The sequence below is a fragment of the Psittacula echo genome, assembly GCF_963264785.1.
Source record: "Psittacula echo genome assembly, chromosome: 1".
NCBI classification, from domain to species: Eukaryota; Metazoa; Chordata; class Aves; order Psittaciformes; family Psittacidae; genus Psittacula; species Psittacula echo.
Genome location: NC_137735.1, coordinates 12424663 through 12450393, shown reverse-complemented (window position 1 = coordinate 12450393; position 25731 = coordinate 12424663). Strand labels below are relative to the sequence as shown.

Genomic DNA, 25731 nt, shown 5'->3' with positions numbered 1-25731 from the left:
GTTCCTCGGCTTCCAACAGCGCTTTACAGAACCCCTCTGACTTTACCACTGCAGCCTCCTGGGACTGACGGCTACGCCATGGCCATCTCCTGTGCCTACAGGGGCCGCGACCCTCGGCCTGGAGCGCGGCCGCCCCGAGTGGCTCTGCGGGTTTTGCCCGGAGCGCTCAGGAGAACCCTTTCCGAGCAGCGCAGCGAGAAACTTCTCAAGCGCCCCACTCTGCCGGTGCCCGTTCCCGCCGCGCCGGGAGGACCCCGCCGCCACCGCCGCCGCTCCCCGGTGTCCGCCCGTGAGTACCAGACCCACCGCATCCCGCGCCCCGTCGCCGCCCGGTGTTTCCGCGCGGGCCAGCAGATGGCGGCGCCGCCCTGGCTGGGCGCAGCCCCGCGCACGCCGCTGCCGCGCTCCGGTTACAGCCCTCCCCCGCGCCCGCCCTCCGCGCGGGGTGTCCCTCCGCCACCTCCCCGCTGTCACTGCCGCTCCGCACAGCCACCATGGCGTGCGGCGGGACACGCGTGTGCGCTGCCGGAGCTGCGCGCCTGCCTCTCCTCATGCTGCTGCTGCTGCTGCTCGGCGCTGCTGCCGCGCCGCGCTGCGTGGAGCCCTGCGGTCCCCTGCGCCCCGGAGAAGTGCTCACCCGCGGGGCGCGCAGCCCGCCAGAGCCAAGGCTGGGCGGTGGGGCGGCGGCGGCGGGGGACAGCCCCTCCAAGAGAGCATCCTCGGCGGCGGGCCGGGAGCAGGTCTCCCTCATCAGCACCTCCTTCGTGCTGAAAGGGGACGCGTCTCACAACCAGGCGATGGTGCACTGGACGGGAGAGAACAGCAGCGTGAGTGCGAGGGGCGGTGCGGGCGGGCTGGGGGGGGTTCCCTGCTGTATCCCTGCCCGTACCCCTGTCCATACCCTGCCCTTACTATTGCTTTGCACCTCCAACTCGCGGGGCGCACCCTGCTGCTGCCGCCTGCGCTCCGCTGCGCTCGGTGCGGCCGGAGCGCGCTGCTCCCGCCGCCCGGCCAGGGGCGAGGGGATCCCCGCGGGCCACGCTCGGGGCGAGCAGCACCCGGTGAGGTGCCGGCGGGAGGCGAGGAGCCGCCGGGGTCGGGCCGGCGTCGCTCACCCTCCCTTTGGAAAGTTTGAAAAGTTTGCGGGCGCGCATCTTGCGGAGGGGCCGGGTGCGCGGTGCGCGCCGCACTGCGAGGAGGAGGACGAGGGGGGCGAGGAGGAAGGCTTGGCCCCGGCGCAGCGAGGCGGTGTCCGTGCGTGCCCCCGGGGCTGTGCAGGGAGGAGGGGGGCGAGCTGTGGGCCTGGGATCAGCTCCTCTCGCCCGGCGTGAAGTCCCAGGTTAAATGTCGAGATTTAATCGATTCACCTCGATCCGCTCAGCCCCGTGTCACCTCCCGCGCGCCGCGCTCCGCTTCACCAGCGCCCGGGGGGAAGAAAACCCCAAACCAACCCCAGAATCAAATAAGGCGCAGCCCTAGGCTTGAGGTAGAGGTGAGCGGCAGGAGCGGGCGAGCAGCGCTGCCCGCGGAGCTTCCGCACGGCGCGGGCGGTGCGCGCGGGGGCTGGGGCCGGCCGCGGGGTCCCGCGGGGTCCGGAGCAGCAGCAGCGCTCCGAGGCTTTTACAGCCTCTCCGATGGATGGGAATCGCGCCTGGGACCAGTGTTACTGCGTTAGAGCATCCGTGGTCACAACTTCTCGCAGTTGAAGCAGCGTGCCGTTATTACTCAATTATCCATTTTAGACAGCAGCGCTCGTGGTGAGCACCCATAATCTGTGTATAACTCACTTTCGATATCAGCTAGTCTTCATTTCTTCATATATTGAGTCATTAGTGGTTGTGTATTTACAGAGGCAGTTTCAGGGATTTGCTGCTTCTAATTTAGCCTTCACTGAAACATTATATCAACAGTGGGTGTCATAGGTAAATCTTACATAGCACCTTGCACGTTCTGTGTAACTTCACAGGCAAGAAAATATCGTTATGAAGGCTCAAGATCAACTTTCTCCAGGAGGATTTTAGTGTTTCTGGAACACTCCCGGGTGTTTTTACTGCAGTTCAGCTAAGCTCCGACTCTGCTTGAACTTTGTGAATTTAGCATAAAGTTTACTTAAACTTGGCTCAGTTCAGGGAGCTTGCATTACACTTCTCATATGTATGTGAACGATCGTCCTTTCTCTAGGATCTCCGGTCCTGGTTTCTGCCTGTTTGGTTCAGAGTCTACCCAGACATGGAGCCTCTGAGGCTGCGGTGGTGAGAGTGCAGGGATTCCCTTGATCACGCTGAGTGCTTGCGTTAGTGCTCTTGTATAATCAGGTGTCAGAGTTGGAGTCAGCATCATAACGCTTGATGCTTTCAGTTCTTGATTTGCTCAGGGAGGAAGTGTAAGATGATGGGCATTTTCTGTGAAAAGAAAATGTTGCAGACCAGCAGCATCAACTATTCTGATTTTGTCCTTCCATTTCTCTGTGGTTAGAATGCTGCTGGGTTTTATGGACAGTGCTTGCAGCCTGTTAGAGTGACTTCCTCAAAGAGTTCAGTATTAAAAAGTTGGCATAAGTTCATTTTTTAACATAAAAGGCAAGTAACAGCTTTCATGCAAAGCACTCCGCACTCTAAAAGGAATATAAGTAGAACCTTGCTAATCCACATTTATGACTAGTGGTCTCTCCTCGCCTCTCTGCAAAGATTTAATAACAGATGCTGCAGTCAGGGCTTGTATTGCTAAAATGTTGTTATTTTTTCACAGTGTGCTACACTTCACTTAGGAGAATACTAGCAAGCAATTTCTTCAAAAGCAGAGATAAACAGTGACTGTCAGAATGAATGGAAGTGGTTACAGTCTTTGCTGCAATTTAGTTCTTTTTTGTTTGCTTAGTTACTATCTGCTAATTCAGTTTTTCAGTTTTCTCATCCTGAATGCCTGCAGACCTTCTCTGAAGTATTTACACATTCAATAAAAGATACTTTTGCAGTTACTTTAAAAGTTATGTTGCTTCCTCTGCCTGCCATCAGGTGATTACTGTCAAGCAAGACTGGATTTGAACCAGTGACCGGGTAATGGAAGACTCATTGCTGCCTTACCCCAGATGACAGCAGCCAGTCTTTTGCACTGGATGTTTTACAGTCTGACTGTCAGCATTTTTCTGCACTTTCTTTTCTTGTTAGCTTTGCTTTATTGCATGCTTCCAGAAGAAGAGCTGATTTTAACAAAGCCTTCCAGAGAAAACTGATTTGTAAAGACAGTCTGTGGCATCTTTCTTTTTTTAGAAGAAGTGGAAGAACTACACTAAGCCAAATGGAAGCAGGACGGGCTTAAAGGGTTTGGAGAGAGTTTTGCTGCCTCTATGTGCGCGAGATTAAAACAGTTGAAAATTAGTACCTGATCCAAAACTTATTTAAGGTAGTCTTGAATGTTTGTTTATATAGGTATGTATCACAGTATGCTAGAGATTGTATGTATTTATTTACTTATTTTACTAAGTGTTAATTGTTTGGAGGTAGAAACACTAAGATGTGGTGCTTCTCAAACCTGCCACCTTATGCTGTCTTCTTAAATCTATGGTAACTCTTGCCTTCCCATTGAAGCACATTGTTGAGCTGTGAAGTGCTATTCTGTCCCAGGCATGCTGCAGGCTAGGGGAGGACTGTCATTCATAACAGTGGGGTTTTGGATCAGGCCCTGCAAACCTCAGGAGGCACTAAGCAATCTTAAAGTGTCACCATGCACATTTGGCACCTCATTGGAGGTACTCAGCACTTTGTAAACCAAGGAGCTAAACTAGTTCCTTTACCCTTTACAGCTGCGTGGCTGAAAATTTGACAGTGATGAGCTCCAGATGACCATACATCCTCTTAAACACCTCGCCTAGTAAAATAAATGAAGAAGAAATATGCAGTAGGATTATTCCTTTGAGCTCCGTGATGGAGAGACAAATAGCCATAAAAATGGAGGGAGCATCTGCTTCTCTGAGGGATGCTCACCTGCATGAATAGCTCATTGGAAGTGCTATCATGGAGTAGTCGTATGTGTGGATCAAGGGCAAATAAATAAATTTGAAAGGGGCAGAGGTTAGGCTGAATGGGGCTTAAAAAATTTACTTACATCTTGTAAATCCTCCTGTGCCTCAGTAATAGGAGCATGTGATTTTTTTGGTTGCATGAGATGTCTTGAAAGAAATTAAGGAGACTATAAATTATATCGATCCTCTTTCCTCTTCTTTCTTTTCTGTACTGACGTGTGCTTTATTATCCTCTCATAATGTTTGTGAATTAGAGAAATGGTGGATTTAATAGCACAGCAGAGTATATGGTCAGACTGATTGTGAAGTGAGGTGGAATAACTGGGAAAGATCACACTAAACTTCCTTTGTCAAGAGGGGGCTCTACAGGGAGGCATGCAAATTGGTTCCTGTTTTGTGTCCTCATTACTTTTATTCTGTACTCTAATAACTATTTATAAATTCCACAAATGACAAGTGTGTCCCTGACCTTTCCTGACAGTGGGGTGCATAGTTAAAACCATCACTGGCAATGCAAGTCTTGCAAAGCTAGTCCTTGTAACATCAGGAGTGTATCTGGTTACTGAACTCCTACAATTAGTATTTCTGCTCTCTGTCCCCTATGCCCACAGAAATCTGTTGTGTGCTATTACTTTCAAACAAAGGCTCATGCAAGTGGAACTAATTTCCTTTCCAGTCTTAAAACGTAAACTGAAGACATGACAGGTGGGTGGTGCAGCGCACCATTTACTCTGAGAAGGGCTCGTGATTGACATTTGTGTAACTGATAAATAACATGAAGTTGTGCATCGGAATGTATACAGGTAACATGCTTAAAGAATTGCCTCTTACTGTGTTAAGCTGAATATGTATGTTCCCAGATTTACAAAAAATACACCGCCCTTTCTGATTTGGGGGAGAACAGTCAGTTGATGACGGCTTTTAAAAACCCCACTTTTCCTTAGAAGAGAATTTACAGTCATTCTAGGAGCTTTTTTTTTGTGCCAGGTAAACAACTTTCTTTGCAAAACTATAATCTTTTTGATCCTCCTGGAGAATTCCCATTGTGCATTAATACTGGCGGATGTAAAAAACAAAAATCAAAGCCAAAGCAGAACTACGGGGAGAACGAGACTCGTATTCACAATTGATTTTGATTCATGGGCTGCTCTTCATGCTGTGTGCAGACTGCTAAAGTGTTGTGAACAGGACTTTGGCCAACTAGTTCCAAGTCTGCTGTTTCATGGTGCCAGCATTTCCTTTTTTTGTTTGTTGTCAAAATACTCAGCCCATGCAGGCACTTATTTGTGGAGTGTGTTGATGTCGTGATCCCTCATAAATGTCTGTCTCTTTGTTATGGAAAATGAACATAAATATACAGTTTTTTCCAGGCTTAATATTTAGCGGCACCTTATCAGAAAGGAAGCTTTATTGCACATCTACAGAATTTGCTGCACACAAAAACTTCAGCTGATCCAGTCTTGCCTGTATTTGATATACAGATACTTCGTTTAATTTAAAAAATATTACTCTTTGTGATACAGTTTCATGATCTATGGTTTGTAGAGCCCGGTGATCATTAAATGTATTCTTCTGGCAGATACTGTATTTAATTGGTTTTCTGTTTTGTTCAGTTTGCAATAAATTGTGCTGAGGAGATCTATAAAAGCCATTGACTTCAATATTACCGTAGCAGTATCTGTAATGGTAAATGTAATTATCTATCCAAACTGGGCAAAAGTCCATTTGTGGTAAAGTTTTGGTGCTGTTTTTCTGGAGTAGCTAGACTACTTCTTATGAAACTAAAGGAGGTGAAAACCCCTGATGGCTCAGTTCTTTGATAAATGGCAGATATATTGCAAAGTGAAAGGCAGATTTCCCATAGGGAGTTTGTTTTTCCTTTCGAATTCCTTGAGATGATAGTGCGATAAAAAGCGAACGGAATATTAGAAATCAAACCCAGTAATCATATTGGAGTGGAACAGCAGAATCCCACATGGAAAGTGGAGCAATATAAATCTGACTGAAGTAACTTAGGAGTTTAACATCTTTTCCCTCCTTTTTTTGTTTCATGATGTAAAGTTTGTGCCTTACTTCATTTATTTGCTTCTACCAGCCTCTGTTTCCCTTCTCTTCCAGTCCTGCAGCTTGCTTGTCATGTTGCTGCCTGCTGAGCTCTCTCCACATTTCAGCATGTTCCAGCTGCTAGAGGGAAAGAGTGAGCACCTCTTCTCATTCCCTAAGTAGACAGTTAAAATTGATACATACTTTAATTAGTAAGTCTGTGTTTCAAACATGCTTGAAAGTCTTCCTCCATGCGCAGCCCTCCACACCTGCAGTCATACCTGGTTTTACCTGGTTTGCTGGTTTAACTGGTGTTACCTGGTTTGCTTAGAAGCAAGCTACTGGCAGCCTTAGCTTGAGCAGGTACTGCTGTGCCTGCATTGGGAAAAGCTCAGTTGAAATCTAGGAGGGAAATTAAGCAATGAACACTAAAGACAGACACCGGATTGAAATCCTGTCTCTGATACTGATGATATATTACATGCGCATGATAAACCCAATCTGGCTTAGTAACAGTCATTAGATATGTGTTTAGGCTGTTGATTGCAGGTTCCCGTATCACAGTGGGAACCTAATACATTCTTCCCAAGGTTGACAATGTTAGGAATGTACTGGTAGAGATCTTTGGAGAAAGAAATGAGGGCATCCCTCGTGATTTTATTAGAATTCATTAGACCAGTAGATTCTTTTTTGAAAGAACAGAAGGGGAAAATGATGAGCTTTTCAGAAAAAACAGTAATGGTTGTGCTAAAATGGGAAGTTCTGTAAGGTATGTACCAGTTTATGACTTTAAAGCATGAAACTGCCCAGATTACAGGAGCTTTTATACCAAGCTCTTCGTATGTCCAAATATGCATGTCTGTGTCCTGTCAATTAAGACCAAAGGATGTTAGCATAAGGAGAGCTAATCTGCAGTGCAGTGCAAGCAGGATCCTTTTCATTTCTGAAAACACAACTTTGATTAAGCAAAAGCTGAAAGTATAGGTTGAAAGCAGTCTGCAGTATATGACTGCTCGCTATAGCTCAGGATGAAACTTGATGACCTGCAACATTCTTTCAGCATTTTCATTCTCATAGTCTTACAGTCTTTACCAGACATTCCCATCCCCAACCTCCTGCCCCAGTAATAATAATTTTAAACTCTAAGAGATCACCAGTGACAAAACTACTTGTGCCTTACTTCAGCCATCAGGTCTAAGCTTGGACTTCTGCAGTAGGAAGGAGGTGGAGATGGTCCCTGGGTTGATCTCTCCCCAGACAATCTTAACAGCCATGCTTGAGAAAGCTTGGAGGAGTTGACTTTTGAAAACGTGTATCTCTCTTTGCATATTGGAGAGGAGTCTAGATGACTAACTATGATGAAACACGTAATTCAAAGTTATCCCTAACCCAAATACCTGGAGTTTGTTGCTGCTGCAGTTCTTTCCTTGCTTCCTTTCTGTAACATGGCTGTTGGAGGTTCAGTAAGACTCTGTTGTGGTGGGTGTTGAACAACCCCAATGCAAAAATGCAGATGAAGCTGTAAAGATTTTATCATTACAGTTTTATCTACATGCATCCCCAAGGAACAGAATTGTATGCTTAAAGGATGTACCTTGACAGAGATTACGCAAGGTCTCAATTTCAGTGCAAGGCCTGCTCCTGCAGCTGTTTATTTTTTTAATCCTAATGACTTAGAATATTCATACATAAGCAGTCGTGGAGGCAGAGCCTGAAATTTCCCCTCTGACTTGAGAGTTAATCAAGAATTTAGAAACATGCCCCCTCTTCATGGATGTGTGTATGTAGGTATGTTTTTCTGTCTCTCTCTCTTTTGTCCAAACCAGTAGATCTGCAATGTGCCAAAAAAAAGTGGAACAGTTTTAGCAGTAAGTGTTGTGAGTGTCTGTTCTGGCAGGATGTGTATGTACATCAACTCTGTCTTGCAGGAGGGGCAATGACACCCTTCTGCTGGGTGAGCCCTCCGGCCTCAGTGCTGTTGTGCAGAGGTGAGGAGGGCAGTGTCACCTCCTGCCGGAAGCTGTGTTTCAAAGGAGTTGCCACTGTGTGCTCTGAAATGCTCAATGTCATAGGTGTGTGCTGGCACATCTGCTTTGGTAAGGTGAGTGGAGAAGTGCTATGCTTATGAATCCTATTGGATTTCATCAACCCTGGCTGAGGCTACTGAGGAAAGAGCGATGCTGATGTGCTGCTGTCTTGAAGGACTGAGAGTGTGTGAACCTCAGCAGAGCTGGTACTCACACAGCTCTGTCACTGTGTCTGTGAGCTCTAGAGCAGTGCTGTAGTATTCATGGTGATACCTCTGGGAAATCTGAGGTTTGGCCAGAGGCAGGGTGTGAGTTTCCAAATGAACAGCTGTTGGGTTAAATTGAAGCCAAATAAGAGTACCAAGGAACTTTGCCAGTTACCTCACCACTATCCTCTGAAATAGCGCTTGCATTGCATAGATGACTTTGTGCCTCAGTTTCCTACCTGCAAGAATAATGATACTCCCTATGTCTTAGGATTGCTGTTGCTCTAAGCTGTGCACTTCAATATAAAAGTAATGCTTAGCACCGTAACACCTAAAAGAGGCAGGACCATAGAAAATCACATCTATGGTTTCTTTGTTCCTTTGACTGCTTCACAGTACAGTCTAGGGATTAGAGGAGAAAAGGCTTTCACAGGTCATGCAAACTTATCTGCTTGTTCTGATGTTTGTTTGGATCAAGGCTCCTTTTAATGTGTAGTCCAGTTTAATTTAAATGCCTACATTCTGGCACTTCAAGATCATTGAATAGACTTAAGATTCTGTGACTAAAAACATTCTCAGTGAACTTAACCTGTATTTGACATGATTTTTTCTGCCCTTGTTTATCAGTATAGTGAAATAACTGTGCTTCTTTCTCAGTGTTTGTACCCTTCCTACTCTTGCAGACTAATAATAATTCCTCTGAATAACATTTATTTTGGCCTTTAAAATTGTGTTACTTTATAACTCTCTTATTCTAGCTCTTTAATTGCACCATCTGCATAGGACAGTACCTGCATATGTAGGTACATACCTACCATGTATTTGACTGGTACGTTGTTAGAAACGTACATACACACAGAGGTTATTGTTCATTTCTGGCTTCCCTCTAATCTCTCTAATGTCATCATGATTATCTGTGTTTTCTAAAAGAAAACCACAGAACAGTAAATATTTTTTAAGACATAAAAACACTTAAATACTTCTGTCATTAGCAGAACAGCTCATTTCTGTGGTTTCTGTGCAATAGCACTGTTAAAAATTTTTCTGCTAGATAAAGTAGATGCATTTGATGTTCAGGTTTTTGGGTTTTTTACAATTCTTTTTATGAACTTTGGTTCTTCCATGGTCTTGGAAGCTCACTGGAGTTACGATAACCGCACGAAGTGTCACAGAAGCATATTTCCAAGCACCAACTACTTCCATGTGTCCTTATTCCTATAGAGCAGTAGGTCCATGTTCCCTGGCCAGTGTGTAAAGTTCTAGGAGATGGCAAACTGCACAATGTGAAAACACGTTTTAATCACTGTTACTGCCTCTTCTCTGCTCCCCAGATTGGCAGTGCCACAGGGTGAGATCAGCCTTCCCCCCGCGCATATATGAGCAAGATGTGTACAGGGGCTGTGCTCTGAGTTACTGGCATGAGGTGCTTGTGTAATGCCAATAAATAATGATGACTACTGAGGATTGAGTTGTTCCACCTGTGAACTCTAGCAGTGTGCAGCATGCCCCCCCTAACTGAGCTACAGCAAAGAAAAGTTGCTTTTCTCAGGTATTGAAGAACAGCCTGCTCATGGTCTCATGGTTAATGCATTCCCATGCTTGCCTTCACCAGCAATTGTCACTGCAAGACAGATGCCGAAGGGGAGGCAGCTGGAGGGTGAGAGGAATATGTTGGAATCACTCTTTGAGCTTTGGGCAGTGTTTCACAGTGTTAAATGTGACCGATCCTGAAGAAATAGTTGTTTCTTCATTGAAAACACAGTTGTATCAGAGGATGGTAGATTGCTGTAAAATCCTCCTGGGTCTAAATACAATAAGAGATTTTTCCTGTGTTTGCTAGCAGAAAATATACCTTGTAACTTACTCTTTTCAGAGGATTAGAACCACCTATGAGTCTAAGGTGTCTGAACCTGCAGCAGGACTGGTTAACTCTTGCTGTTTATAGAAAGCAGAATATTCCTTTCTTGGTTCTTTTATGCTCCTAGGTATTGTGTTGGCTGTTCAGTGTAAGTAGGCATCAGTGTGTAAGAGTATAACCCTGAGGGAACTTGTGAAGCTGTTTGTAGGGGCAGCTCATTTTTGTGCATGGTTTTTGAGGGGATCCATGGAGAAGGCATAAACCCGTAAATAAACCATACAAAAGCAACATGTGCCAGTGTGCACAGAGATCTTTGCCAGTCAGTTACCACCACTGGCAATGGGCACCCATCAGGATGTAGTGCACATACACAGTGCTCCAATATTCAGCCTATTACAGAGATCATGAGGTGAACTCCGTGGAGATTTGTAGCAGCAAATGCCTGGAGATGTTCAGGGACCTGGCTGGTGATGCTGGAGACCACATGCAGTTGGATGGCATAGAAACACTAGTGCTCTTTTGCCCAACTCACCTCAACCTGCTGAGATCTGCCCAGTGGGAAAGGAAGTCAAAATCCAGTGATTGGGATTTTGGTATGTGTTTGTGTATTTGAACTTACAGGCTTTAATCTCAGTGATTATTAAATAAATAAACCCCAGTATCTTACTTCATGGTAGGTTGGTATTAATATACTTGTGTCTCTAAGTTCCCAGTGCTCTTTCTGAACACTTTATGGGGCCTTGTTGAGACTAGTAAGGGTTCACATTAGATTTGGCTGCTACATACTGGTTTGTGGATACGCTATGTGAACATCATTCCTTCAGGCCTCTCTTATTTTAGTCTTGTAAACCACACAAGGTTAATTGATACGTATAGGACTTTGGAGTCTTGAGTATTGCAGTGTTTAATGTGGTTAGAGCATAGAAGCAAGCAAGCATATGAACTAAAAAGCTTTTCCAGGCTCAGATACCCCCACAAAGGCAGTAGGACTTCATCAGAACTGCAGCTTTTGATTTAGAGGGCCATTTCTTATTTTGCTAATTTGTTTGGCTTTTAATCAGTGGTTTCCTCTGCTTTCCAACCACATAATGGCAAGCATGTCAAAAGGTCTCAGCTGCCTTTAGAGCAGTCTTGAAACATGTTCTTTACCCTGAGTGAGTACAAACTGAACAGCAACAATGCAAAACATCTGTGTTGGGAGTATGGTGGCTTCAGAGTGCATGCTGTGTCCCGAGCACCAGTGACAGATTATGGAGGACTGACAGTGAACTTGGTGGGGCTGGTTCTAGGGGGTAGAGAATTGGAAAGCTGTTACTGTTGGTGGTTCTGAGCTTTTCTTTCCCTGTGGCTGGGGGAGGCCAGTGCTGTCAGAGTCAGCTGAGAGCTGATCTTGTTCTTTTGAAGTTTCCTGGCTTCATAGGAAAACCAAATATGAAATAATCCACAGTAATTTTTTCCTCTCTTGTATGTGACATAGACCAAGGTGCTGCTGAGCACGTGGAGGAGGGAGGAAGATGTGTGGATGGAGCAAATGTGCCCATTTTTGGAGCAAGTGGCCCTCTATCTATGTTTTAATTTTCTCTTGGTCACAGATATTATTAAACTCTGTCTAAAAGCACTGTAAAGAAGAGAAGCAAGAAAGTATGTTGTGCATCAACTAGACAGCATTTTTGTAGCTCCATGAAACCCACTTTGTGATTTGGTTCCCACCAGCTTCTGCAAAGGAAGATACAGAAGGGATGCATTCCCCTGCATATAGGCTGAATTGGGTGCCTCTGCTTAAAACCTGTAAGATGTAGCTCAGCAAACACGTTTTCAGTTCATAATGAAATACATATGTTCATCTTCATGCAGCATCTCTCAAAGGCTACCGTGTGGAGCACTGAGGGCCACTAACAAGATCTCCTTTTCCTTCCTCTTCCAACAGCTTTAAAACAGATGCTTTTTTATAAAGTGAGCTACATTTAGAAGGCTTGAAACCCTGGTATTCATTTTAATAATCTCATTGCTGCTGAAGAGCTCTTAAGAAACAGAGTTGTTTAAATTCATTGTATATGCACCTTGTGCCCTGTGTTCCATTTCTTTATTTAAAAAACCCTTGGGGGAGATGGTTGATACCAGGCTACCATATTTAATCAGTGTGAGAGCTAGGTTGCTGACTGGTAAATTATCACTATAAAATATTTTCTTTAGTTTAGCTATCTGCAGAAAAGCCACTTCTTAAACTGCCATGAAGTGGCACAACTTAAGAACTGAGTGAAAGGCAAGCTTCTTTGTCAGCGAGTGGACTTGGTTTGGCTTGATCAGTCTGCAAGCACGCAGGAATGTTTGAGCTGCTTTTGTGTGTGCTACTGAGGCAAGAGATGTTTTATGAACACTGGAGCTACATGAAAAGAAGACCCTCCACTTCCCGTTCGAATCAATGTCCATATTATTTTGAGGGATTACATCTTCTCTCTAATGTTTGTAACTGCAAAGAGGCTGTTCCTGAAGATGGGAATGTAAGCCTAGAGAAGGATATAATCTTTATCTTGTCTGCAGAAACTGCCAGCAAGCCTGGTTATTGCATTGCTGTATTTTGTGAAGCGTATTGAGGCTCCCTGAGGGAGCAGGGCTCAGTCCAGCGTGATGTTTCACAGGGGTCGGTAGCTCAGAAGTCAAGCCGTTGAGATGAGAGCACTGAAATTCACTTTTAGGCATAGTCTATGTGCCAGCAAATAATATAAAGAGTTCATAGTCTTTGATCCACAGTCTGTTGTATGTGGATGGTTTGCACAAAATATGCAAGCTTTTTTTTTTGGTAGCAACTAAATAGACCTGTATTTATTAACTGAACCTGATTGTCACAGTCACTATCACTCAGTGAGAAACTCTGCTCCCCTTTGGGCAACTTCTGTGTCTGTCCTTTGTTTCTGTTACTTTTCTGTCTGCCTTTTTTGTATGTCTCATTCCTCCTTTCTTTTCTCTGTCTCTGTGTGTCCCCTTTGTTATTCTCTCTTCATTTCCTTCTCTGTATTAAATCACCTTTCTCACCCCTGAGGGCTTAAATAGCATCATCTTCCAGGTGCCATCTGGAAAAAAAGATCTTCAAAGACATAGTTAGTAATGACACAGACTTGTCATCAGTTTGGGAGTTGCCACTCCACTGAATATAGATGTTCACACTTGGTCGTGTGTTGTCTGCAGGCTTGGATAGACAGGGCAGCACTGCTAAAGGAAAACCTGTCCTTATGGCAGTAGCTCTAGAGGACAGCAGTAGCAGATGATTAAAAAAGAACACTGCCCCCGAAATACAAGATCTCAATTGAAACTGGCCCGGAAGCAGTGTACTTCACCTCATGCCCCCAGCCTAAAGCTCTGAAGTGATCTCTTAATTTTACCTAAGGTTAGTTTTGGATTGCCTACATGAAGTGAAGTACACTGATTCTCTGTCAAGCTTTGCGGGTGAGTTTAAATGATCATAATTAGAAATGAAAGACTCAGAATCCCATTTCCAGTCATCCAGTTCTGTAATTTCTGCATGATATCTAACAAGAATTTGTATACTGCCCATCACTGGAATGACTCTGCTGCTCATCCAGGTTTAATTGAAAAATAATCATAATCTATTCCGTGTTAGATTTAATGCATAAACGAGATATTGTGAGCAAAACAGAACTTCTGAAATGTCTGTTACCATGGATTTTATTGTCTGGATTGAGTTCAAATATTAGTGCATGTCGTTCTGATATTTAGGTGATGTCATTTTGGTATGTGACTTTGCCAATATGCCTCAGTATTACTATTTGCAACATATAGGCAATTAATTCTTTTTTCCTTTAAATGAAACGAAATATTTACAAGCTGTTACTTATTGCAGGAATCTAAATGAACGAAGCTTCTTTTGAAAACAAACACAAGCTGAGGAAAGCAAAGACAGCAAACGAGTGTGAAGCTGTCACAGGAGAGACCCTTTGCAGCTCTGTGGTTTTAGCTGAGCCTTGAAAACATGGGAGCCAAAAGCAGGAAAGTGCTAAGGTCTTGGTTTCTGGCATAGGTTGTTGCTTGTGCACTTGCTGTGCAGTTACTACAGTTCATGGTCTGAAAGATGATGAACAGATTTAAAGTGCTTTTATCTAACATGAAATTGATACTGTCTTATGGGAATGACTTCTAAGAGGAACATAAAGAATGTCTGTGCCAGGCTAGACCTGTGGATGTCTAGGGAAAAGCATCAAGACTCAGATGAATCTTTTGTGATCTTTCACCAGACAGCTTTTCCGGCCAGCAGCAATTTGTGGCTCAGGGGTAACTGTAAAAGCTTTTCAGGTGCAAGAAATATACCTTATTTATAAACATGAAAATGAGAGAGAAGAGGAGCTTACAAACTTCAGTACAGCAGCTAGCCAAAATTGCTAGTACTGAATTCCTATTGATTACATCATCCTTTCCCCAAACCTAAGTTTTGGGGTATTTTCTCTGAGTCAGTTAAATTTTGTGGATATGTAGCTACATTTTAGAATTTCAAAGCAATTTCTTAGTATATTGATTGTAGTAGTATTTCAATTCCAACAAATTACATTAAATAACAAGTAGACCTATCAACACATAATTTAAAGAGTACTTCTTTTCTACTGTAAGTTCTACTGTAAGTACTTCTTTTCTACCAGTCTGGGAAGTTTAAAGGGTAGCATCTCTCTTGAGTGAAGGTTGTTTCTAGAAAGATGCATGGCAAAAGTAGTTTTTAGATCTCTTTGTTTATATGGAATTTATTAAAGCATTCTTTTAGAAGTGTTGGATGATGCTACTATCATATGGAAAAAGTAATAAGTATCCTGAATGTTTCTCTTGGTCATGTAAAGCTGAATAAATGTTCATTAAATGGACAGCCTCATCAGGGCCAGGATTAGTTTTGAATTCAAGCCATTATTCTCCTGGTACATAACCAAAATAGTAGATGTTCTTATTAACAAGTGAGTCTCATTTTTAATTTATGGAAGTTTACCTGGGACTATTCAAATGCATCACCCTTTCCAAGTGTTAAAAAATGCCTTTGATGTCTCAGCATTTGACTTTAAACCAGCTGATCTTCTGGTGTGCTGTATAATAAAGTTGTTCTGATACATACAAGAAATCCTGCTTGTTCGTTCCAAGTTTGCATGGCATCATTAAGCCAGGCTTTTCTTCAGTAAAAACTGGTGATTCCGTTAAAGCAAAAAACAATCCTTATCTCTTGAGTTTGCTTTGAGGCCAATTACTAAACAGGCATGACCAAGTTTTTTAGATTTTAAGAAGTGCTGAAGGTGAATTTTGGAATTCTTGTTAATTCTTATGTACTCAGTTATTTACTTATTTAATTACTCAGTTATTTACTTATTTAATTAGTTATTTACTTATGTTGCTCAGTTCACTTTTTAAATAAAGATTTCTAATGCTCTCTTTTAATTTTTAGTCTTGTATTGAAGGATATCAGTAAAAAGGTTCTGTTATATTAGACTGTCTATAGGCTCCATGGGAATCCGTGCTGTGATCAGATTTCTTAGCTAGAGTAGAGCAGCACCATTTCACTGACTTAAATTTCACCCATTTTAGGATTCTTAGCTTTGATTTGCCTCACAGTTAGTGGAACATTCACAGTTAATAGAAAAGAAGAGGTGCAGGAACCTCTAAAATGGGGAAAAGTAAACAGAAACAGGCAATATCACAGGAATTATGTTTCAAATGTTGGATTCCATACTGTTCTTTCTTGCTGTTTTTCCTCCCTAAACATTCTATATTATTGAGCTTATCTAGAAAAACCAAGCTATTTAGCTTGAGCAGAGGTTTGTTGCCTTTTGCCTTTCTTTGTCTTTTTACTCTCTCTTAGTCCTCTACCTTCCTTTCTACAAATTGGTTCATTTAATCTTTCTAGCTGCTGCACTGGTTTGTTCAGTATCACTAGGGTTGGCATGATACATATAGAAGGCACATCAGCTGAAGGAAACTAATATCCTGATCAATTTACCATTGCTGCAGATAGTGAGAAACCAGCTGGCATGAGTGAATTGATTTCTGCATCAGTCTCCTTGCACAGGCAATCAGTTCAGCATTGAGAAACAAGATCTGAGTCCTCATCACTTTTTGGTTGTAGAAGGCTCCCTGTATCGGAGTCTCATTCTTCTGAATTCACTGATGCACTCTGCTATCAGTTAGCTATGAGGGCAGCGGCACTTCATACAGTGTTACTGAACACAAAGCCTGTAAGGGGCAACAGCAGGCTTCAGTGTGTTTTGGATCAGGTCCTTGGGCTAATACTGCAACCACACTAGTCACCATATTATGAAAGGTATTTAAGCTCCAGAGTATTAGGAAGGATCTCTCATGTCTTGTTGCTAACAGTGTGAGGTACATCCTTGTAACAAAGCAGGACCACCTCTATTTGTAGGTTTTTAGTATACCTAAAACTGGTATAAAACTGGATTTCTAGTTTCTGAATGATATGCATGCTGATAATTCTGAGGAATGACACATAGTTTCAGCAGACATCATTATTGCATCCGCATGGGGAAAAAACCATGGTGCTTTCCTTCTGCTGCCTCTTTTTTTTTGGAGAAGGAACTGTAGTGCAGCAAAGCGGGTCTGTTCTGTAATAAAAATGTTCAGGGCACTATACTGTATAACTTGGGTAATGGCTTAAATAGTCAAGTTAAAGAGAAAATAATTAGAAGGCTAATTTGGATTCACCCTTCCCTATTACCACTTAAAATAAGTTGACTGTAGAGTTCTGTTCCTGCTTCATTTAGCTTGACTGTTGCAATGACCTAACTCCTTGTGTGTCAGACTGTTCTTGTTTGGGTACAAAGCAGGGTTTTTGTGCCGCTGGATCAGAGCATGGAGCATTTATGGCTTTTCCAATACCATAGAACCAGGAGCAAATAAGCTGACATGGGCTTACACAAGGGAACAGACCTGCTCTGCTTTGGTCCCAAAGGTGTCCTTGGTTTTGTTTGCATTGCACAGTCCAATATTTATATATGGTATCACTGAGGCTAACAAGAGGTTGTCATAGGGCACCGTTTATGTCAGAAATTGTGACATTTACTTGTTGATGGAATAGTATAATGTCAGCATGTCATGGTGCAAATGTCCCGATTTTGTGATGTGACAAATTGTCCTGAAGGATAGACTTTTTGAGAGGCCTTAATGGATGTTGGAAAAATGAATAGGTTTAGACTGATGTTATTTGTGTCATAGTTAGGAACAATCAGAAGTTTAGAAAGCAAAGCTTGCAGCAATTTTTATCACTTTTCATTCTTGAAGGGTCTTTGCTAATGTCACAAACTTTAATCATTATATACATGATGCTTCCTTAGCAGGCAAATTTGTTGACTCATCATGCTTCAAGGCTGCTCAGGAGATGACAATTTGTCAGTAGATACTGTGTTTCATTGGACCATTCTCCATTTGTAGCAGACTGGATTTTCCTATTTTATCCACAAAATAGAAGGAGAATTTGGAAAGTTTCCGGTCTGTCAAAGCTTAAGTGCAATAGGAAGTAAGATAATTCGGTTTGTATTTGTTCTGTCCTTCATTCAAACCTTGTTAGAGGCAATTGTAAAGCATACTGAGCAGTGCTGCTTACACTTTATCTACAAGGCAAATTCGGCTGGCATGGTTGAGCTTTGTTAACACAACAACCCAACCAGGAGTATATTTGGTATTGCAGTGTATTCCTGGGCAGATCCGTGTGTATGCCTGAGACATACCATAAGAAATTGAAGCAAAGGATGTTCAGTAGTTTACAGAAGACATTTAAATAAAATTAAGACATGTAACTTGCACTGTAATTGGAGCTTCTGAGAATGTTGATTGAGTTTCTTAAATATGAAGTGAATATTCTGTCGAGAACTGAAGGCTGCAGCTTTATCTGTGGAAACAGTGGATTTCTGCTTTTGTAGACATAGATTGAATGGAAAATTTGTTTGACCCAAAATGGCCAAAGGGATATTCCGTACCATAGAATGTCATCCTCAGTATATAAACTGGGGGGAATTGGCTGGAAGGGGCCAATCCCTCCTCAACGATGGGATGGGCATCAGTTAGTGGGTGATGAGCAATTGTGTTGCTCATCACTGCTGTTTATTAGGGGCAGGGTTTATCCCTTTATCTCTTTCCATTATTATTATTATTATTACTATTATTACTACTATTACTATTATTATTATATTTTAATTTTATTTTAATTATTAAACTGTTCTTATCTCAACCCATAGGTTTTTACATTTTTCCAGTTTTCCTCCCCATCCCACTTCAGAGGCGGTAGTGAGTGAGCAGCTGAGTGGCACTTAGTTGCCAGGTGGGGTTAAACCACAACACCAAGCACAAAAGAATTAAATCATAGATGCGCTCTTCAGGTGAGGTTTCTGGATTTAATGATGAAATTTGGTCTTAGACAGGCCTAGTCATACTTCAGGGTGGCGGTGGCATGCAGGCTTATTCTGACAAACATGGGTCACAAAGCGGCACACAATAGCACTAGTGGGCAGTATCCTGCCCTCTCTTCCTGAAGAGCTCTGTGCTCCTAAGCTGCACTTCAGATGAGAGATTTTGCATGGAACTGCTTGCCACTGGATTTGGAAGAAAGTCTGATGAAATTTGTGCTTTCCATGTCTGTATGTTCTCAGCTTTGTGTTCGCACAGAAATGCAGTTTTATGTATGTGAAAGTATATACGCAGGTGGTTTCAGGCACTTACTCTGCCTGTAGAATTTGTAGATTAAAGGCAGAAGTTTGGGTTGCTGTTCTTTGAAAACACAGATATAAATAAAATATAGTGTGTTCTCTCAGAATATTTTCTAAGTGAGGCCAGGATGGGCAGTCCTGGACAACTCGTCCCGAGGAGCCAGGGGAAGCCAGTCCACTTAGGTCAGCTTTAACTATGGCACTACTGTCAGAGAACTGTGCTCATCCACACTCTTCTTGCTATACTTGGCCAACATTGAGCTAATGCTCTGTGATTACACCAGGCTGTAACTTGCTGCTAAGGAAAAGAAACTAGAAAAAGAAAACCCATAGTGTTTAGTGGAAATGAAGAGTATTGAACAAACTTTGAACAGGTTTCTAATCAAGATATTTTGACATGAGGTACTTTTTTAGAACCATTTGGTCTGGAACTGATCCAAAGCAAGTCTTTCTCCTGAGAATATTCCTAAAGTAGAAACAGGGTAAGCCTCCGTTTCCATAGTTTCTGTGTCAGTTCAGACTTAAGGTGAGTTGTGATTTCTCTACAGAGAACAGTCAGCGATTGCAACGTGACATGGTTCCTGCAGGAATGGGAAGCGAGGCGGGTCCTGTTGTTTTTGCATCTCTTGGGTTTAAGGAGAACCACTTTTGGTTTGCAGGGCTGCCAGAGGCTTTCTGTTCAACCTTGAGCAGGTAACTTGAATCTTTCTATATCTTAATGTCACATCCGGAAGTCTTGTTCCACCTCTTTGCTTATAAGGGCAACATCAAAGATCATGAAGTGTTTGGATACTTTGAAAACTTGTGTGATCGTGTTACCAAAGGTAAACAGAAGGGAAAAGAGAGACAAGCTACACAGGAAAGTTATTTTTCTGATGTTAATCTGATATAAGAGAATCTCATTTTACAGTCCCTTGTCCAGAGCTTTCATGTGGCTTTTCATCCTACGTGATACTGCTCTTTAGAGGGCGTCCTGTAAAAACAGTAGAGTGTAATGACTTTTCATTTACATATATTGAGCTTTGCATTAGTGACATATACTTCTTAGCAAGCCACTTTTTATTTTGATTCATGTTATTTTCTTTCATAATAATGTCTAATTAGAAAATCATTGGGAAATTTCACCTTCCTTAAAGAATATTTGAGATTTTAAAAGTTCATTTTCTCAACCATATATTTTTTAATTGTAATTTGATAAGAGTTATAAATTTCTTAGAATCATTGCAGACATAATAATTTGAAATTTGTCTGCCATTAGTTCTGTAAAAACAATCTGGATGTTCTCTGATCTGGATCTACAGAGCCATAAAATATATATGGCACTGTATTAAGTTTTATAATGCTCATTACTTCAATGTTGTACCTGTTGAGTAGAGAATCACCGGAGCAGATGAAGAGTATTGCTTTTTGAGCAGCAGAAATATTAGAAGTGCTTTTAGATGGCCCCTTCTACATAGGAGTTTCACTGCGGGGTTCAGCAAAGAAGTAATTAGTATTTAAACTGTTTGTGAAGGAATATGACTGTTCCTCCAGAGCACAAGAATTACAAATCAGTGGAGTGCTGCAGAATTTTTCTTTGGGCTAAAAGAATTGCCATATGAGGTCTATAGGATATAATAGGAGATATCCATGGTCTAGCAAAGTGAGCTTAAAACTCGATATAGTAGGAAGCTGTTTCACATGACATTGTAATTTGGGGCGACGCTCTTTGTTGCTGTTATAGTTGTTAGAGCTGTATTACCAACATAATCTGTGTGTCTATAAAATTAACAGTGCCTTCATATTTAGTTACTTTCAGGGTCAACTGCTAAGCTACTTAGACAACAGATTTACCCTACCTGCTTTGTAATCACTGTAATTGGTACTCTGGAAGGCTGGGAATCTCCATCTGTGTTGTACAACATCAACCAGCAATGAGCTTCAAAAGGTTAAATATTTAGGTAGTGCTAGCTAACCTTCTGCTTATAGTTATAGCCCTAATAAACCTCAATATTTGTCTTGATATCTTTCTATTTTTGAAAGGTATTTTTATTTATGATCTGTAGGAAATATGTTTATGTAACGGGCATTGCATTAGCATGGTCATAATGTGTTTAGTATCAAAGAATAACCCGCTTTGAAATGTATTGCAGAATGGTAGAAGTGCCACTATCCACTTGGGAGGGTCTAAGAGAAAGTCATGTTAATGTTTTAATTTTAGAATATGTCATCATAATGTTCCACTTCCATTACTGAAGTCCCAGTTGTTTGGTCTCAGTAGATATGTACAGGATATGAAACAGCCATAAGAAAACATGGATGTTTGTGGTGGGTGTATAATCCCCAGTTCAGCTTTGGATGTCAACAGTTTCTGAGTGTAAGAAGTCTTTGCATGTCCCATTTTATGTGAGCAACCCAGGTCCACCTGTCTGTTGTATGGGGTCAGATGCTTTGCAGTATGCTGATTTTGCATACTCCCAGGTTATAGCCCTCTTAAAACAAACCCTCCAAACACAAGGTTGTTTTGAAATTGGCTCATTTCACTGTACTGCAGCTCTGCAACTATTGCACTGACACAGCTGAAAGGGCATTGGACACAGGCAAGGGGCTGAGAACAAGTGGCCAGAGCAGTAGGGAAACAGAAACTTTGGCAACATATTGAAGAAATCAGTGTATTATGACACAGATGCCTTAACATGTAGTTTCCTACCTGTTTTATCTGGGTAGCAGTGCTGTCTTAAGCAGCCACAGTGTATTTCCAGGCCCATACAAATCCTCTCAGGTGGTGTCAGTGTAGTTGTTTGTGGAGAGCTGAACTGGAGAATTGATTGTGATAAGAAGAACCTGGACAGCTGCGTTAGACTGTTTTCTTTAATGTCTGATTTAAACCTCCCTTGCTTCAGTTTACTTCTTTCCCTATCCACTAGGGACACGGGGAAAAGTTTATTCCCTGTCTCTTTTCATCAAGCTTTAATATATCTGAAAACGTTTATTATGCTTCTCCAATGTCTTGCGTTCTTTAGATTTAAAAACCTCAGCTTCATCATCTTTGTTGTTCACTTGGTGCTGCTTTTCTAGACCTCTCATCATTTTTACTGCATTATTCCAGGCTCTCTCCAATTAATCCACATCAGTTCTGTGGTGCTGTGGTATGAACACAACTGAGATCTGCAGGAATAGAATAGAAGTTGGAATAGAAATTTCCTTTCTGAGACTCACAGTCTGCATGTCTTGCAGCCTCTTTGTCTATTACCTTAGGGTGCCATACTGCTATGAAAAAGGGAGACATTACTGTCTTGTGATTCATTAACACTCCCAACTCTTCTTTTGCTGAGTGTACTTTGCTTTTTCCTGTTCTGATTAGGTGCACTTAAATATTTATGTGCATTGGCTGCCATCATTCTTTCTGCATGGCACCCGGCCATTTCTGATAGTTTTTCCAATTTGTGAAGATCAGTTTGAGCTCTCATCCTGTACCTCAGTCTGTGTGTTTCAGCTTGGTGTCATCTTCAGATTTAATAAGCATAGCCACTTCACACAGATGTTAAATAATACCAGACTAAGGACGTGTTCCCTTGCAAACCCACTTGATAGAGTGGGTATCTGTTGCCTCTTTGCTATCCCTAGGGCCTGTTACTCTGCTGTGTGAGGGAATTAGATAATTTTGATAGTATCTGCTGTTGGAAATTTCAAACTGGACTTCACTCATTGCTTGCACACAGTTTATTTAGTGATAGCTTCTAGAATTTTTCTGGGAATTGGTGCTACACTGACTTCTTGGTGCTTTTCAGACTCCTCCTTTTTCTCTAAAAGTATGCACAGTGTCTCCTGTTCTGGTCATAGGGGCTGCAGCCCAATTTCCATTAGTTCTTTAAGGAGTGAAACAATCTCAAAAGTTGTGGCAGTGTTTGAGAATCTGAGGATAGTGTTCATCTCCACTTTATCTATGAGTATGCTTCTATTGCCTTGCTCTTTGTCAGAATACCATGTGAATTCTTCTTTCACCTTTCTCTGTCTCCAGGCACCTGTTTCTTTTCAATGCATTTCACGTTGCCATCACAGCTCTTTGTGCAAGCTTGTGTAAAACAGCTGAGTGGACTGATTTGAGTATGAGTGGCCCTGTAGTAATTCTCCACAACGTCTTTCCTTTTCATGCTTTGCATGACATCCTCCCACCCCATCCTTTAACACTCACCCCCATGCTGGGAAAATCACACATGGAGAAGTCTGTACCCAGAAGCAACTAACAGGAAATTTTGGGAGATGCTGCATTCCATTTCCAAAATATGTCTTCTGGGTAGCTTTGTTCACTGCATTGATAAACCCCGGGAGTTGAATTCTTTTTTCTAGCTGATTAAAGTAATGTACAAAGACCAGAATCTGAGAAAAATATTAATTTATCTATTTCTGTGGCTTTTATTTCACAAGACAAACTCTGCTTTGAATTAGTGCATCTGCATAGTGCTGTTGGGTTTTGCATGCCATTGCTTGGATGTTCTTCCACACTGGCATATGGGCACACAGCATATGTCCTCCCACGCTGCCTCCCACCTCTGCTTCACTGCACTTTTACTGCTGGGCAGTCTCCTGGTCTTCCATAATTTGCCTTTTTTCTTTATATCTTCTTTTTATTCCCCTGACACTTTTGGCATTTTCTTTCTCTCTCCCTCTGCATCCTTAATTCTTCAACCTGCATGGTTGCATTTCTGGATTATAGACATTTATAGGTAAATTTTGTGTGAGCAAAATACACAGCCAGTAGAAACAAGTTCTGTTCAAATACAGAAGGATCAGAAGCTCTATGTGCATGTATATAGACATACTTATGTCTCACTTGAAACGCTTTTTAGGTTAACCTCATTTATTTTGGCCCCAGAAAATCATGGAAATGTTCACAGATAATGACCTCTATTGCCTTGGTTGTATGTTTACTTTTCCTTATTGGTTTGCCCATGTGGCCAATATGAAATCTATGTTTCTGGAACAGTACCTTCAATGTTCCTTAGTGTGATTCTGATTTTGATCTTGGAATAGGGCATATAAGTGCTATGGCAAAGCAGGTAGTAATATTCAGCAGATGGTAATGCATTAAATGTAGGAGTTCAGAGGCAGGCTTCTCACTTCTATTATTTTTACTGCACAGCTTTTAAGCATCTCTGTGTCTTCCTAGGCAGGTATCCGGAATCTATTGAGAGGAGTAAATTCCTTCTGAGTGTTTACAGGAAGAAGTGACAAGTGTAATTTGATGGCATTGACAATTACATGATTCCCTTCCTGCTGGTGAATCCAAAACAACTTCTGAGAGCAATATGAAATTAAGTTATGACCAAGCACAGCCACTGTGAGTTACAGTGAAACCAAGAGTTTGGTTAAACCCTCAGAGCTGCAGAATTTCTTACAGGGACATTCAGACAGCAGGAGAAAAAGCGCAGAATGTTAATGAACTTTATGTCTACAGGAATTAAACTGATTTTTCATATAAATAAAAGTGCATAGCTGGCTGAACAGAAAAAGAAAGAAACTTTGCTGGTGCTCATATACTAAGCCATAGCTACAGACAGCGTGATGAAGCTGTTGAGGAAAGCTTTTGAAGAGTAACCAGGGGCACAGGGAATACTAGTGAGCGTGTGTCTGCTGTGCACACAGGAACACTGTGGTAATTACACACAACATTAGAAAACTGTTTCTTGTGTAGTTCATGTTGATGATTAGGTGATTGTGGTTCTAGTGTAGCAGCAAAATGCCTCACTGTCTTGCACGGTTTACGTTGCAAGTTGAGTAGGTTTCAGAGATGACTAATGCTATCTGTGAAGGTAGAAGACTGAAAATAGGCAGGGTTTGCCACTAAGCCTGAGGAAACTGAAATGCTGAAGATTTGTAACTGTATATTTCTACATATGTCAGTGAAGCTTTATCAGCAGTTGTGTACACTATGCTGGGGAACCTGCGTTGTCAAGAAGCACTGACAGCTGTAATACGAGAATTACCACTGGTAGGATCCAAAGACTTCACTGAGGGCTGTACAAAGACAGTGCTCTTTAGGAGAGTGCAGAAGGAAGGCTTAGCATGCCAGAACAGAGAGGTCTTGTGTCTTTAAAAGATCCTGAAATACTTGGCGTTACGTAGTTTTACTGCATATTAAAGAAGGCTCAGAATTCGACATTGTTCTGTTTTTTAATACAGTCAGTAGGTTTTTGGGTCTCATGGTGCTCTTGCTGTAGGAAGAAACAGAGGTGAAGTTTCTAGATGTCTATCAAAGGCTCTGAAAATAATTTGGGAGAATGTTGGGGAAAAAGGAACAGAGGAGATACTGTGCCAGTGGGAGTTGCATTGTGGTTTTAAGTCTGCCACCTCTCTGAGTTGAGCTCTGAGGCAGTGTGGAGTCATGTTGAAAGTGTGAGTATATTTAGAGATGTGAGAGTTTTGTGATGGGGAAAAGTGATGCTGTGTTATGGCCATCAGGCTCAGTTTTTCACTTTGGCTTTACTAGCTCCAGATTTGATTTTTGAACAAGTCCTGTAACCAGTCTCCTTCACCTGGATAATCTACCTTACATTTTCTTTTTGATCCTTTTTGTCTATTCAGATCAAACTTCAAGGAAAAGGCAGTTCCTTACCATGCATTTCTGCAGCGCAGAGGGAAAAGGAATCCCAATTTGGGGAGGGTTTTGAAGTTCTACAATGTGGAGAGAGGATTTCACCAAAAGCAGAATTGATGCAAATTATTTTGCTTGCTGAGCTGTAGCAGATCTTTAGGAAAAGTTTACAGAGAGAGCATTGGCTCCACTTGTCTAATAATCTATGCTTCAATAGTCTGTGTTCCCACATATGTTCTGCTTCAGGCTAGATAATTAGTGTTGCCAGTGCTTATCACTTTCTGTGTAATAACTCATATCTGT

General features: G+C 42.1%; 1 protein-coding gene across 1 annotated transcript in view; it reads left to right on the top strand.

The window, feature by feature from the left end:
- Positions 1-494: 494 nt before the first annotated feature.
- Positions 495-25731, top strand: part of SORCS2 (sortilin related VPS10 domain containing receptor 2) — a gene marked incomplete at both ends in the record, with an annotated part of 556540 nt that continues 531303 nt past the window's right edge. Inside the window, one exon of the mRNA XM_080638949.1 lies at positions 495-827. Within this exon, the coding sequence (XP_080495075.1) occupies positions 495-827 (333 nt within the window). The remainder of the gene's footprint in view (positions 828-25731) is intronic.